Source organism: Zeus faber, assembly GCF_960531495.2.
Source record: "Zeus faber genome assembly, chromosome: 18".
In the NCBI taxonomy this organism is placed as follows: domain Eukaryota; kingdom Metazoa; phylum Chordata; class Actinopteri; order Zeiformes; family Zeidae; genus Zeus; species Zeus faber.
In genome coordinates this window covers 7,017,235-7,031,823 of record NC_137210.1, presented here as the reverse complement: position 1 = coordinate 7,031,823, position 14,589 = coordinate 7,017,235, and the positions used below count along the sequence as shown (strand labels likewise).

Below are 14,589 nucleotides of genomic sequence, written 5' to 3'. Positions count from 1 at the left end.
CTGGCGGGAGCAGTGGCTTAGGTTTTGTTTGAACATTGTGGGGAACACATTAAGCGGGGGGTCTGGGTGTCCTCCCTCATATAATTTTTAGCACAAAATACTTCATTTGCAGAATTCTGTTTAATTTTTATGCACCAATATGTGTGTTTGCTGCATCAATTTATGCTGGAAATTTCTTTATTTATGTTCATAAAATTCTTAAAGTACATTTGTTCTGCTGTCCGCAGCAGTCCCGGAATCGCTCTCTTTCTTTCATCCCCAGCTGGATACTTTTCAGCAAATGCAGTGTGTATGTTCTGGAAATGTCTTTCAACATTACCTTTTTTGTTTGTGAATTTCTCACCACAGATCAAGCATAGCAGTGAGCCAGCAGCGTTGGCGATGAAAGCAAGCAAATCGGTCCACGCACTTTTAAATTCTTTATTTTCCTCCGAGGTTTTTCTACTTACTATGTTCCTGCGGAGCGCGTGCTGCTGCTCTCGAGTATCCACTCCCAGCTGTCTGCTCTCCCATTGGCTGGAATGTCTGCATGTGCGCGAGTAAGGGGCCGAATACTCGATTTTGATTGGTTGCTTGACCCGCAAGGACCCTGCCTCGTCACTTTCCTGTGGCGCGCTTATGAAGCAGCTGCGTTTCATCAAAGCTGGAACTCGGGAACCCCTGATGCACATTTTAGTTGACTGAAATGTTCAAAAATGTTTTTTATACGGTGTAGAGGCTACACATTTTTTCAACTGGAGAATATAAGAATCACATTAGGCCTGCAACAATGATAAATGAAAATTATAATGTTGAAAGATTACCGTTATTCATTTCTAAATAATTTTCTGTCAAAGCCACAGGGAGCCACTGGGGACACAATCCACATTATTATATTTCTTATTTAATTTACCGCACAGATTGCCTTAAATATTGTTAATAACTGTTTATTGTAACAACTTATTCATTAGTTACATTCTAGTTTATTTATCACTAAATCATCTTTATCTCTCAGTTAACCATCTTTTCTATCGTTATTAAAGTAAATTACTTTCAGATGAATTGCCTTTTTCAATTATTTTCATCTAACCTTCTTAGCAACTACCTTTTTTTTTTTTTTACGTTTCAATCCCTTATTCTTACCCGGAACTGGACGTGGCAGAGTTGAGGTGTTGAGATTTTCATTGGGAGTGACAAGGATGGACAGGATGAAGAATGAGTACATTAGAGGGACAGCTCAGGTTGGACAGTTTGGTGGAAAAGTGAGAGAGGGGAGATGGAGATGGTTTGGACACGTGTGTAGGAGAGATGAGAGTTACATTGGGAGAAGGAGGCTGAGGATGGAGCTGCCAGGAAAGAGGAAAAGAGGAAGGCCAAAGAGAAGCTTTATGGATGTGGTGAGAGAGGACATGCAGGCGGTTGGTGTAAGGGAGGTAGATGCACAGAACAGAAGGTATTGGAGGTAGATGATCCGCTGTGGCAACCCCTAACGGGAGCAGCTGACAGAAGGAGAAGAAGACTCTTACCCCCGGACAACATGTAGAATATCCAACACATACAACTTTTCAACCCTTCTAAAGCCTTAGAGGTGAAGAGGTCTTGAGGGACCGTTCTTTTTCAGATCTGCTTCCCCTAGAATCATATCTTGGTTTAATTCTCGCAGCATCTCTTTGTTGTGTCTGTTTGCATAAATAGCAGTTCTTCCGGGTCTTGTTGTGACTAAACATCTCTCTAGGTGTTGCTACATGCACACAAATAAGTTTATGTCTCGACGACTGCACTGAACATCATGAACTACTAACCTTGCTATTTTGGGCGTTCTCCTGCCGCCCCTCCTAGGTCTACGTTCACGCTACCTCCCTCTACTCCATCTCTACTCTGCCTCCCTACTCTACCTATACTCTACTCTACCTCTAATCCAAACTCCTCTCTAGATGTTGCTGTACCCATGCAAATAAGGTTATGTCTTGAAGCAACACAGAACAAAATGGACTGCCAACCTTGTCATCTTGGACATTCTACAGCTGCCCTTGTTAAAGGACTACATCTACGAGAGGTCTACCTCCACTCTATCTGCCTCTGCTCTCCCTGCACCTCTACTCTAAACTAGTCTCTAGGCATTGCTGTATGCATACAAATAAGGTTATGTGTAGAAAGAACACTGCACATCATGACGGAAACGGAAAATGTATCCATAGCTTGTTGTTCAACTCTTATCTTTTGCATCACATTACATTCTTATTTCATGTCAACGGGACTATGTAGTCTGTTACACTACAATATAGAGACAGTCAAAGGGGGTTCTCCCACCAACAAAGATGCCTACATTTCATAAAGCAGCTCCTATCAATCCAGCTCCTATCATTTGAGTTCATCCCAGATTTAGAAAATGTCTCTATTATTCCTCCACCCCAACAAAGATGCATGACTCAGATGATAGGTGGTGGGAACACTGAATCTGAAAAAATGTAGACTAAATTCATACCAGACAAGGCACTCAATGGGCCTCATTCACTCGAAACTTGCTCTTACATTCTTCTTACCTTTGTCGAGAAAAGAGCCTTAACTTCCCACTATGTCATTTATTTTATGGTAGATGAGAGTAGGAACAGTGGACAACAATAGAACAATTTCCCTAAAGCCTTGACATTTTTGGAGGTTATATTATTGTACAAATCAAATAACACATGTTACATTTTCCCTATCAGCCCCCACATGCATGATGCGGTTAACTTGATATATTTATTGTGATTGCAAAAATAAAAGGTAGTCATGGCAATAAAAAAATGGATAGATCAATGGTTTATCAATAGTAAACTAACTAACCCCTACACAACCATATGGATAGTTATGTAGGGATATTCATTTTGTATAAAAAAAAACACAATGCTCATCTTAAAATCTGTCTTTAGTCTGAAGGAAAACCTGCATTCTGTGATTTGGCACCACTGGAATAGTTGTTTATAAATACTGTAATACCTTCTGAGTGGTTCCAAATAACAAATTCAGGTAACAATGATTAAAAGAAAGAAAGTATTTATTAAAATTATAAAAAAAATGTACATATTTATTATTTGCTCAACTCAAAATATAATATATATATATATATATAATATCAAAATATAGATAATATAATATAGATAATATAACATGTATATTAATATATTTTGTTCCATTATAGTCAATTTTGTGATAATATACAGGATGATCTTATTATAGTTTTGTGAATGAGGGAAAATGTGACTGTTGAGCTAGGTTTCCAGGGAATACTCCAGGGCCATACATTGATTATGTTGTAGAAACAGACTTTGTAAAAATACCTTAAAAAAAACACTCATCTATGGTTACGTAAAGTAAGGATCAGTAACACTGAGTATGCAAAGTAATTCTGTATTACCCTACAGACCGATTTAGTCATTTAGCATTCTGGATATCATGTGAAATTCTGTGGGCTTTAAAGTAGGGCTGAATATTTGCATCTCCCATTTAAAAGACACAGCGAAGCCTAAATTACTGCTGAGTCGTGTTGGTGATGGAGGGTGAGAAATACACAAACAGAGGGAAGTACAAAAAAACCAAAGGTGCACGGGACCTCAATATAAAATAGGAGTGAACTTGGATGGTGCAATCTCAAAGAGGGGACAAAAAAGCACTGTACTGTGGATATATTTATCCAGGGGGTGGAAGTAAACAGGGACCAAAACATAAGGGAAAATGCTTTTCATAAACGACTAATTCTCTACACCAATAAACTCATGACAGCAAAGGTCAGCAAGGGTCAATATCTCAGTTTAGGCATATATTTACTTATATATTGATTGATATATATCTATTGCATCATTTATTTATTTCTGGATTCATTTCATAGGCATATTTATTTTTATTTGCGTGCTACGTCCACATACATCCTCTTTGTGCTTGCGTTGCTCCATGTGCTCTGCTGTTCCGTCTGTCGCACTCCGGCGCAGGGGGTGCGGACCAGGACCGCACCTGGTGACTTCTGCTAGACTGTCCCTTGCCCCATCTATTCTTGCATTATCATCGCATGTGTGAAATGGTGCAAGCCTGAAATGTTCCTAAATGTAGCTGCATTTGTGAATAGTGAAAATCACTAGCAGGGCCAGATGGGTTACCCTGGTAATTTACCATGAACTATGTGTGAAAGGGGCAATAGACAGATACATAGATGAATAGATAAATAGGTGATAGATGAATACATCTACAATAAAAACACACTGTTTGCTCGCTCGTTTTCGATTTGAGACCACTCTTATCGGGCTTTGCCAAAAAAATTAAAAAAAAAAGCACAGGCTAAAGAGGGCATCCCCGCCCGCCTTCTCATGGGCTGTTGGGAAATGCCCCGTGGCCCAGCACCGGTGGTTGGGACCCCTGATGTAAAGGCTTTGTTCACTTCCAAAGGATCTTTAACAACCCCACCTCGCCACTTTTGGGGGTTTGGCATTCCATTGGATTGCTTGAAAGCCCGAGAAGTGTTGTTTTTGAGCACCGTCGTTACTTTTCCTCTCAGCTGTCGGTTTGACATTCTCCACCATAGACAACGTCACAGTTTGAGAGAAATCAAAATAAGTCCCACATAAAATGAACCCAGTCAACGAAACAAGGGAATGGGCCCCTTGTTCGTATCGCCCCAACCCCGAGAGAGCGAGCTGCGTTCCTCGATATGGCATAAATAACCACGCAGGCGCACAGCGCCCCAGACGTCTGGCTTTGATGTCCTCATGTGATCAGACATGTAAACCCTGATGGCAACAGGAAGGTCTTTGAACGAGAAGAACTGAAACTCAGCATAATAAACACCAAAGGAGATGGAGGAAGCGCTCCGCTGTAAACAAGACCCTTCTCCCCTCGGAGTGGGTCCGCCACCTCTCTACGGGACAACTCAAGACCTGTCTGTCAGCCCAACGGCTAGTGATCAAAATGAAGTCTGTATAGTTCACCACCCCCATATCAGTAGTTTCATACAAGTGATATCATAATGTTTATTGTATATTGAACAGTGTGGGAGATAACACATTATAAAGTTACAAAGTACAAGTTACTGTAATCACATTACATTTGTCTGTCAATACTGTTACATCACTGTTACTAAATTTAGTAATCTGATTACAGTTACTAATTGAAAAACTTTGTCTCACTCTCTACTTACAACAGCCTACATAAGTTCTAACTAACACAGGTCTTTGACTGTCTCGGTATGTATTGTGGCGGTCAGTGAAGTGAGGCAAAGTATACTTTAACAGTGTTGTTTTAGGCTATGCAAGACTCAAGACTTAGGTCTCATCAAACCCAACATGTCCATCACGGTTTCAGTACTGAATTCCCTTAAACACTTACAACGCTTATAGAGCTTATTGTGCGTAATCACCGGGTGTCATGACATTTCACTGCATATATGTATAACCGTATGTGTATGTATGTGACAAATAATCTCTTGAACTTGAACTTGAACATTAACATAAACGATTACTAACAATTTAACAACACTGAACAATGCATAACATGCATGCATAACACTTGCATAGGACATTTAAAATGTATACTTAATAATAAAACTTAATGACTCTTAACAACTCTAGAAAGTCTGAACAATGCATGCTGCATCAGGTTTGCTGATGACACAGTTTAGGTGGCCCTGATAAACGATGGTGATGAGAAGGCCTACCGTCACTCTGGTGCCAGAACAACAACCTCCTCTTGAACATCAGCAGAACTAAGGAGCTGATTGTTGACTTTTTTTGAGGATTACAACCAAGGACGCACACGCCCTTGGTGATTAATGGGACTTTTGTCGACAGGGTGAGCAGCTTCAAGCACCTGGGAGTCCACATCACGGAGGAATATGGACTTTACAAACAGACACTCTGAGAAAGGCAAGGCAGCGTCTTAACCACCTCAGGCAGCTGAAGAAATGGCAGTGGAGAGCATTCTGACAGGCAACACCAGTGCCTGGTTTGGGAACTGTACTGCTCAGTACAGGCGGGCCCTGCAGATGGCGGTGTGTTGAGCTGAATGTACCACTGGAACTACTCTCCCCTCCCTTCAGGACTTTACACCAGGAGGTGTAGTAGCAGAGCCTGCAGGATCATGAGGGATCCTAATGGACTGTTTAAGCTGCTGTGGTCAGGCAAGCGCCTCCGCAGTCACACAGCGAGAACAGAGAGACTGAGACAGAGTTTCTTCGCGCCAGCCATACAGACTGTCAACGCTGAACTCACCAGGGGTCCTAACAAAAAGCACTGAGACACACACACTACCTTACTGTACTGTATGTAGCATACTGTACTGCATACTCTATCACTGTTCTAGGTTACTGCATACTGTGCTGTATTGTTGTTTTGTTCGGTGTTACTGTATTGCTGTGCCATACTGTTGTATGCTGTACTGTATATCTCTACACAGCTACCTCATTTTATTCACATGCCACTTGCACATATCTGTATGTACATAATATCCTATCCCATATAAATAAGTCTATTCCCTTAATTTCTATATTTTCTCCTATATTTTTTCTATATTTTATTTTATTTTATTTTATATTATTAGATTTACTTATTGCATTACTTTTTGGGAATCAGTTCGTTAGTCAAGTAGAAATATGGAAGCTATTGTGTTCAATCTAGATTATTGTGTGTAATCACTGTATACGTTACATTGACATTTCACTGCATATATGAATGTAAGTATGTATATCTATGTGATGAATAAACCTCTTGAATCTTGAGTCTTGAATCTTGAGAAAAAACAAAGAGAAAGCTTTAAATGCTCTGTCTGGTCACCACGGCAACCAGTTTTTTTTTTTTTGTTTCCGTACAAACTGAAACGACAAGGCTAATTGCCTGGTGCTGGCTCACAGACAGGTGTTTCAAATCCCACAAATGTGAAATCATTAGTCGATTCTTCTCCCGGTACACATATAAACACAGAGTTTTATGCATCATCACGTGTAGTCAAGTGCAGGGACGGGTCAAAGAAATACATTAAAATGTATTATGATAGGAAATACAGAATATCCCAGATGTAAATATGTCTAGTATCTTGGAAGTATCTATCTTTTGGATACTCCAAAATACTATTACCAAAAGATGCAGAAGAATAAACGCTACAAAATATGTACTTTATTATGGGGGCAAACAGGAAATATACATTGTACTTTGATATATATTGTATATAAACTGTATGCACACATTGAACTTTGATTAACATACATTCCTATACATAAATTGACCTTTGATATATAATGAACCAACGTATATCAAAGTTAAATGCATATGCCTCAATTTACATTTTATCTATCTATCTATCTATCTATCTATCTATCTATCTATCTATCTATCTATCTATCTATCTATCTATCTATCTATCTATCTATCTATCTATCTATCTATCTATCTATCTATCTATCTGTCTGTCTGTCTGTCTATCTGTCTGTCCGTCCATCCGTCCGTCCACCTATCTATCTCATGGTATTTTGAAAATAGAAGGAATAATGGATAAACATTGGACATATTATTCCACATCAAATCAAATACAAATTATTATAAAATGTTAGAAGTATTACTACACGGGTGTGCCCTTAATCTTTAATGGTATTTTCATTCTATATCTATAAATGATGAGATTGAAACGACACTGTAAACATATATCGGGTGATGTGTTTGCTTCTCATGGATGTTTAAAATGTGATGAGTCACTGTCGGGGCTCGGAATAACGACATATGGGGTTAGGATAAATGTGACAAATATGGTAGAAATTGTCAGTAAAGAACTTGTGACCCTGTGACCTTGTCTATCTCTGCCATTTCATATGACATAATCCCATGTTACATTTGTGACGGGACGTCTGGACTCGCCACCAGATTTGTTGTTTTGACACTAGACTCTGCAACAAATCCATGAAAAAGCACATTCGTTCTCAGACGTTTTGGCAGATTCCTAGTGTAGTCTGTTTGTGATGGAACACGCAGGCTCCAAGACAGGTAAGAGGAGCGGGATCACACATTCCACTATAAAGAGACGCCACATCAGCCACATGAATGGAAGACAGAAGCCTGGAAACACTCAAATCTACTTCCAGAAAGAACAGAGGCTTCACCCAGTTCCAATTTGTTTTTTGGTTTTGTTTTGTTTCGAGTCCCATTTCCCATCAAGTCATCCCTCCCCGATATCAAAAGTTTTCCTACATTTGTCCTGATATCAGTCTCAGAGAGAGAACAAGCAAGGAAAAAGATAACTGTTTTAACGAAACATCTACCGATAGGAAGACCTGACTGTGAGGCAACAGGGCGGAGAAGAGGCCTGGCATAAAGGGGGCGGGGGGGTTGAAGCCTTGGCAATCTGCCAAGCACATATTCCACTTCAACCACATAAATGATGGAAACTAGTTCTTGTGTCGCAAGATCAAAATTGAAATTTCAAGGCTGTACTAATTCATAGGTTCCAGCCAGAATAGCTGTTTTGCGTTTATCAGAACAAGCACAAGTTACACAGTGAAAGTGAGAACTCTTCGTAAAAAGGTTCCTTCAGCTGTTTTTTGGAGATTCTGTGCTTGATGAGTCACTCAGTAAAAAGTAAAGAGTCATTCAATTTTCAGACTCTTCATTCGTTTGATTCAGTCAGTGTAACGCACAGTGAGCAAGGTACGACTTCTGCTGAATGATGAATTAGGGTCAGAAGAGTCTGTTTGGCCCTGGGTTGTGAATGGCATTCTCACAGGAATCATTTAATTCTGTCCAAATTATTTATTTTGGTGGAATGCGGTGTAAATCAATGATATTCAATATGAATTATGCCAAATACCTATCCCGTTTTGAGTCTTGGTCCTTTAATTTCTGAGTCCTGAGTAATAATTTTGTAGACCATTAACTCGCTTGACCACTTTCACCGGAGTGACTCCTGACTCCCGAGTCAGTCGAGTTTAAAATATTCGTTCACAAAGACCAAATCGTCCATGAGTCTCGCATCACTAACTGTTAGTAGGCCATAACAATTAACCTAATTTCTATGGGTTTGTGACATTTTGTGATGTCTAAAGTGGTTAACAGGAGAGTAGTGAGCTGTGGGATTATTTCATTGCAAAAAAAGTGTGCCTTGGCAGAAAGAAATTAGCCAATTCAAAATAATTCATATCCTTGAGACACCAAAAAGAAAGATTAGGTTAAGTGAAAAATTGGACTATTAAGTTGCACAAAAATAAATTGAACACACTGGGATGTCACGGAGCTACGGCGCTCCTGGATAGCCTGTCTAACTGATAATGCCTCCAAATTATTATCTCATCATATGTCATTTACGGTACCTGGAGGAACAGAATGTCCCTCAGTGCGTACTGGTCAGTGCACACCAAACCATTCTGTCTTGGCGACCTCACAGACGAGGGTTCCCGTACTTTCCTTTCAAGTCTTTTACTCCGCTGATGTTGTGGACGGTTGCAGAGACATGGAACGGGGCCAACGTCGGCTTCCTTTTCGCCAACAGCGTGATAATAAGGAAGTAAAAGATCCCCTCGACTAAATTTGAGGCCAACATGCGCGGGGTCGCCGCCAAACCGCGGTGTACCTGTAAGCATAAGCACTCCCTCTTTCTCCATATAAGTGCATGGAGCGCCTGATAAGGCAGGGGCAGGCAAAGAGAAAAGAAATGAGCTGCTTCTTCCTAATTTATTTTTTCTTTTCTTTTTTTGTGCTGACATCACGGTATCCACAGAGAATTAATGAGTGGGATGTGACACGCTGAGGTCACATTCGAGCATTGGAAGGAGGCGTCATGGCAGCGAGTCTCTACGAAGGACATTAATTTGTTCTGGTATCCTCCTGTACTGGCGAATATGTCTGTCTGCTATTGGAGGATCCGTTCAGGTGATGATTAACTGTCATACAAATAATTGCGATGAACAATTGAATGATCTTTTTGTCATTTAATTTTTCATTTCATGCCACTGGTTCTGGAATAATATACATTTATAACACATTTAACACATCTCTACCTGTGGCAGTATAGCAATTTATTTACATTGAAGATTGGGACATAAAAATACGTTTTCCTGAACTCGACGATAGAAATGTGCCCAATTCACATGCAATGTCGTGTTGCTACATTTCTCAGATTGTTTGAAATTCCACGAAAATTTTGATGGAACTTTCCTCAGTAATTTCACAAAGAGATTGTGATCTGTTCAAATAATTGGCAATTACGTAATAGTTGTGACAGCTCTAGCTTTAGCACATTTATAGACTCTAAATGAGGGTTTCAAAACAATATGTGTTGCAGAAGTGACTCCATGAATCCTACAAATTTTTCTCTTACTAATCTCTTGCAATTTGATCATAGATACAATTCCTTCATTGTTTTCTTCATTCCTGTGACAACGCATCATTTAATAACATCCGCATTTTTATATAACTTGCCAAAATGTCCTAAATGTATTAATTATTATGTAATATCCCCACTTTTCTACACAATCTACTAGATCTACTATCTACACTCTACTATCTATCTGTTACTATATGTTATTATTATTGTTACAAAATGTGACAAAACATATTGAGTACTGTGTTTAAAATGTTTATCAAATAAAGTGGCACGATATAAGAAAATGTAGGTGTTAATACATAGTGCTCAAATGTATGCATTTACATAACATACTGTATGGTATGAATGGGATGGTGTGGTGAGTAAACATTAGTGACCGCAACAAATTCAAAATGTTATGACAAAATGTTATTACAGTGGCACGGTGGCGCAGTGCATTGCACTGCTGCCTGACAGCAAGAAGGTCCCGGGTTCGATTCCCGCCTGGGGCGCTGTTGGCACTGTGCTCCGGTGGGTTATCTCCCAAATAGGAGCCTTTCTGTGTGGAGTTTGCATGTTCTCCCCGTGCTCACATGGGGTTTCCTCCACCTCACGTCAGTAAGGACCCCCCACCAAAAACATGCACCCATCATCGTCTGACCAGCAATGGACATTTATCACCTGCTCCCCGGGCGCGTCCACGTATGCTGCCCACTGCTCCTGGCTGTGCCCCCGGAGGAAGGACAAGCCAGGATGGGTTAAAAGCAGAGGATCCATTTCACCGGCCACCATCAAAAGCATGTGCATGTGTGTGTGTGTGTGTGTGTGCAAGCATGTGTTATAGTGTGGTGTGTTGCGTGATAAATAAAGACTCTTTCTTACATAATAATAATTATAATAATAAAATAAAAATAATTATTATAAGCCAAATGTATTAGATTTTGAAAAGGCAGTGTTACAAGTCCTTATTGATTGGTTTCTCATTTATGTTTTTTTCTTATTCAATTAAAGATCATAATAATTTTTTGAGCATGATGATGTTGAGTTCCTGGCAGAAGGGACATCATGGGGTCAAGCTGGCAAAAGAGGCTTTGAGGCGCAGATGCTTAATCTTCTCTGGTATCTCATAGATCACAGGAGCGCGGCCATGGCTTCATTTGTTACCAAGTGACAGGCGTTGTAAATTGAATGAGATGATTTGGAAACTAGTGGATGGTAAATTGTTTGCTTGTTGTGATTCCAAACTTAATTAACAAAGGGAACATGATGTGATCTCTTTGGCATAACAGATAATTCACAGAGATTAGGTTTAATGATAGCACTTCAATGCATTTCAAAACAAAGTCTGTTTACCGGGAAATGAGAATAGAAGTTTCTATTGTGAATAAAGAAAAAAGAAAAAGAAAAGTTGAGTATGTATAAGAATGTAAAACTTGTAAGATATGAATCTGTTTTAAAAGATAAAATTGCAGAAAGTAGGCTATGAAATGTAATGTTTTATTACACCGCTCTGCCGAATACTAGATTATGATTGGTCAGTTATTATTGAAAAATGACAGCTGTCTGCAAAGACGTGTAAAAATTTTGAATGCATTGTTTGCAAATCCCTGTATATAATAAACAGTATTTCAATACAGATGAGGAGATTTCTGGATCCGGTGAGAGCTACCACTTCTGGTCCCGGTGACGTCTTCGCTTGTGCGCTGTTACTGCTACTGTTACTGCTAGTGTTGCTGCTGTTTTTTGTTGCTGCTGTTGTCTGCTGCTGGTATTGTCGCTGCTGGTGTTGTCGTTGCTGCTGGTTCTGTTGTTGGTGCCGCTAACCTTATACCTTAACTGGTGTTGTCGTTGCGGCTGCTAACCTTATACCTAAACTAAACCCTCGCTTACCTTATACCTCAACTTAACGTAACCTTATACCTCGACTTAACCATCTCTAACCTGAGTGACCTTTCCGGTTCCGGTGAGAGCTACCACTGACGGTTCCGTTGACATCTTTGTGTGTGCGTTGCTGCTGTTGTTTTTAATGTTGTTTTGCTGTTGTTGCTGCTGGTGTCGATGTTTGCTGCCGTTGTTGTTGTTTCTGTGGCTGTTGTTGCTGCTGTTGTTGTTTTCTGTTGCTGTTGCTGTTGTTGCCACTGTGGTTGGAGTCGCTTTTATTGTTGTTTTTGTTGTCTTTGTTGTTGCTTTTGTTGTTGTTGTTTCAGGGGCATTCTTTTGTAATGACCGGCTGACACCTACGTTCTCTCTTTCTTTTTTGTATTTCTTTGTAAAGCGCATTGTGTTGCCCTGGTATGAAATGCGCTCTATAAATAAAGTGTGACTTTACTTGACTTGACTATTTGCTCCTGCAGAAGCCACAAGTCTGTACGATATCAACCGTGATTTAAGAAAAACATGTTTTCTTAGCAATGTCATTGAGACTACATTACCCCTAGTACTAAGTGTTACAGCGACGTCTCTGACTGGTGGAGCTCGCTGTTTCCATGGAAATGTTTACCACACTGTCTGATGGATACACAGGCGGACAAACGCTGGTATTTATATCCAGTTAATTGTATCTGTGGCAGTTTCGCCTATGACTTGCCTACCACCTACGGCACAAAGACACAGAAGACAGGGTTTCAGACACAGTTTATTGTAGAGAGTGGGCTAGGTGGAATAAGCCCGGAGCAGATGGACATGTGTCATGACAAGGGCGCCTGTCTTGAGAGTGTGTGAAGATGGGGGTTTTGCCTGTTGCTCATTAGACCAACCAAAGAGCAACACTTATGCAGTCACACTGATCCTGAGCCCCAATTATCTAGACCCATGATAGGTGTGGCTGCTGAAACCACACCATCCCCACACCACAGTATCTATGAAGGAAATTCATACTGAGGGTATGACTCTATATCCCTATTCTCACCCAACCTTGAATTTAATAAACAATTCGGAGAAAAAGCAGAACCAGTGTCCCGCTTTTATTTTGTGATAGAACAAAGGTTAAACCCATGCATTTTAAATTGTAATACATCCATGGTCCTGTTGTGATTTCAGTGTTCGGTTCCCTCTCCCATTTAGCCTGAATGTACATCGTAGAGGAAGCTGTATAGTCTCTTCATCTCTATATTTTGGTATAGCACCAAGATTGACTTGAATGTTGTCTGACTGTATGTCTGTATCATTACATCAATAATAATTTTATATAATTTTACATAATTTCCTGATCCATATCTCTTTCAAATCCTGACAAGTCATTATATTTACTGTATATTCTTAGTTATTGTACATATTGCTGTGATTGTAAGGACCACGGCTAAAACTCAGAACTCAACACAGAGACTGCTGGCAGACGGGTTTAACAACTGAGTTTCATTGAGAGACACTGGGCGTGATGGAGGGTGAGACCCGGTCAGGCTGGATTGGGCCGACGGATCCTGGACAGAGGGACTACCGGACGGTCCTGGATGGCGAGACTATCGAAGGGGCAGTGTGGATGAGGAAGGAGCAATCCAGGTTTCCGACTGGGGAACGGTACGGACGTGGAAGGGAGAAAGGCAAGGTTAGCACGGGATGTGCCGGGGACGTAGGGGGGCGCCGGGGTCCAGTGGCGATTGGCTTGCCGCTGGGACCAGGTGGATGTCTGGAGCAGGACTGAGCGAGCCTTGTTCCAGGTGCGTTGGCAGCAGAGGATGTGGGCCTTGATGGAGGGAGGGTGGAGGGTGGAGATAAAGCAGGGGGGTTGCAGGATAGGGTCCGCGTCTGTGCTGCTTTCCTCCACCGATGTTCACCCAAGAACATCGTTAATCAAGACTTGGAACACCGCCCGAGCATTGGCCTAGGGGGGTGTTGAAGGCGTCTTCCACTCGTCCCACTTGCGGACACGAACTAGGTGGTACTCGTTGCGAAGGTCGAGCTTAGTGAAGTGTTTGGCACCATGGAGGGGAACAAAAACAGAGTCAATAATAGGGCAGGGGATACTTATTTTTAACAGTTACTTCATTATGGCCCTGGAAGTCTATGCAGGGGAGTAGGGTCTTGTCCTTCTTCTCCACAAAGAAAAACCTGGCGTCCACCAGTGAAGATGAGGGATGGATTATCCGGCAAGAGAGTCCCGAATTTAGGGCTCCATAGCCACCCACTCAGGCCAGGAAAGGTTATATAATCTGATACAGGGGGAAGGGGCGCCTGGCAGCAGATCTATAGCACAGTCATAGGGGCAGTGCATGCTGCTTACTAAAAACCATACCTTGCATCACTGCATGAACCCTTACGGCACAAGAGCATTAAATTCATTACCTACCTTACTACCATTACCTA

General features: G+C 40.9%; 1 protein-coding gene across 1 annotated transcript in view; it reads right to left on the bottom strand.

Annotated features, from left to right (window-relative positions):
* Nucleotides 1-13,391, bottom strand: part of LOC307244375 (contactin-associated protein-like 5) — a gene marked incomplete at both ends in the record, with an annotated part of 122,216 nt that extends 108,825 nt beyond the window's left edge. Inside the window, 2 exons of the mRNA XM_080019524.1 lie at nucleotides 12,879-12,881; nucleotides 13,362-13,391. Coding sequence (XP_079875650.1) covers nucleotides 12,879-12,881; nucleotides 13,362-13,391 — 33 coding nt within the window. The remainder of the gene's footprint in view (nucleotides 1-12,878; nucleotides 12,882-13,361) is intronic.
* Nucleotides 13,392-14,589: the final 1,198 nt, after the last annotated feature.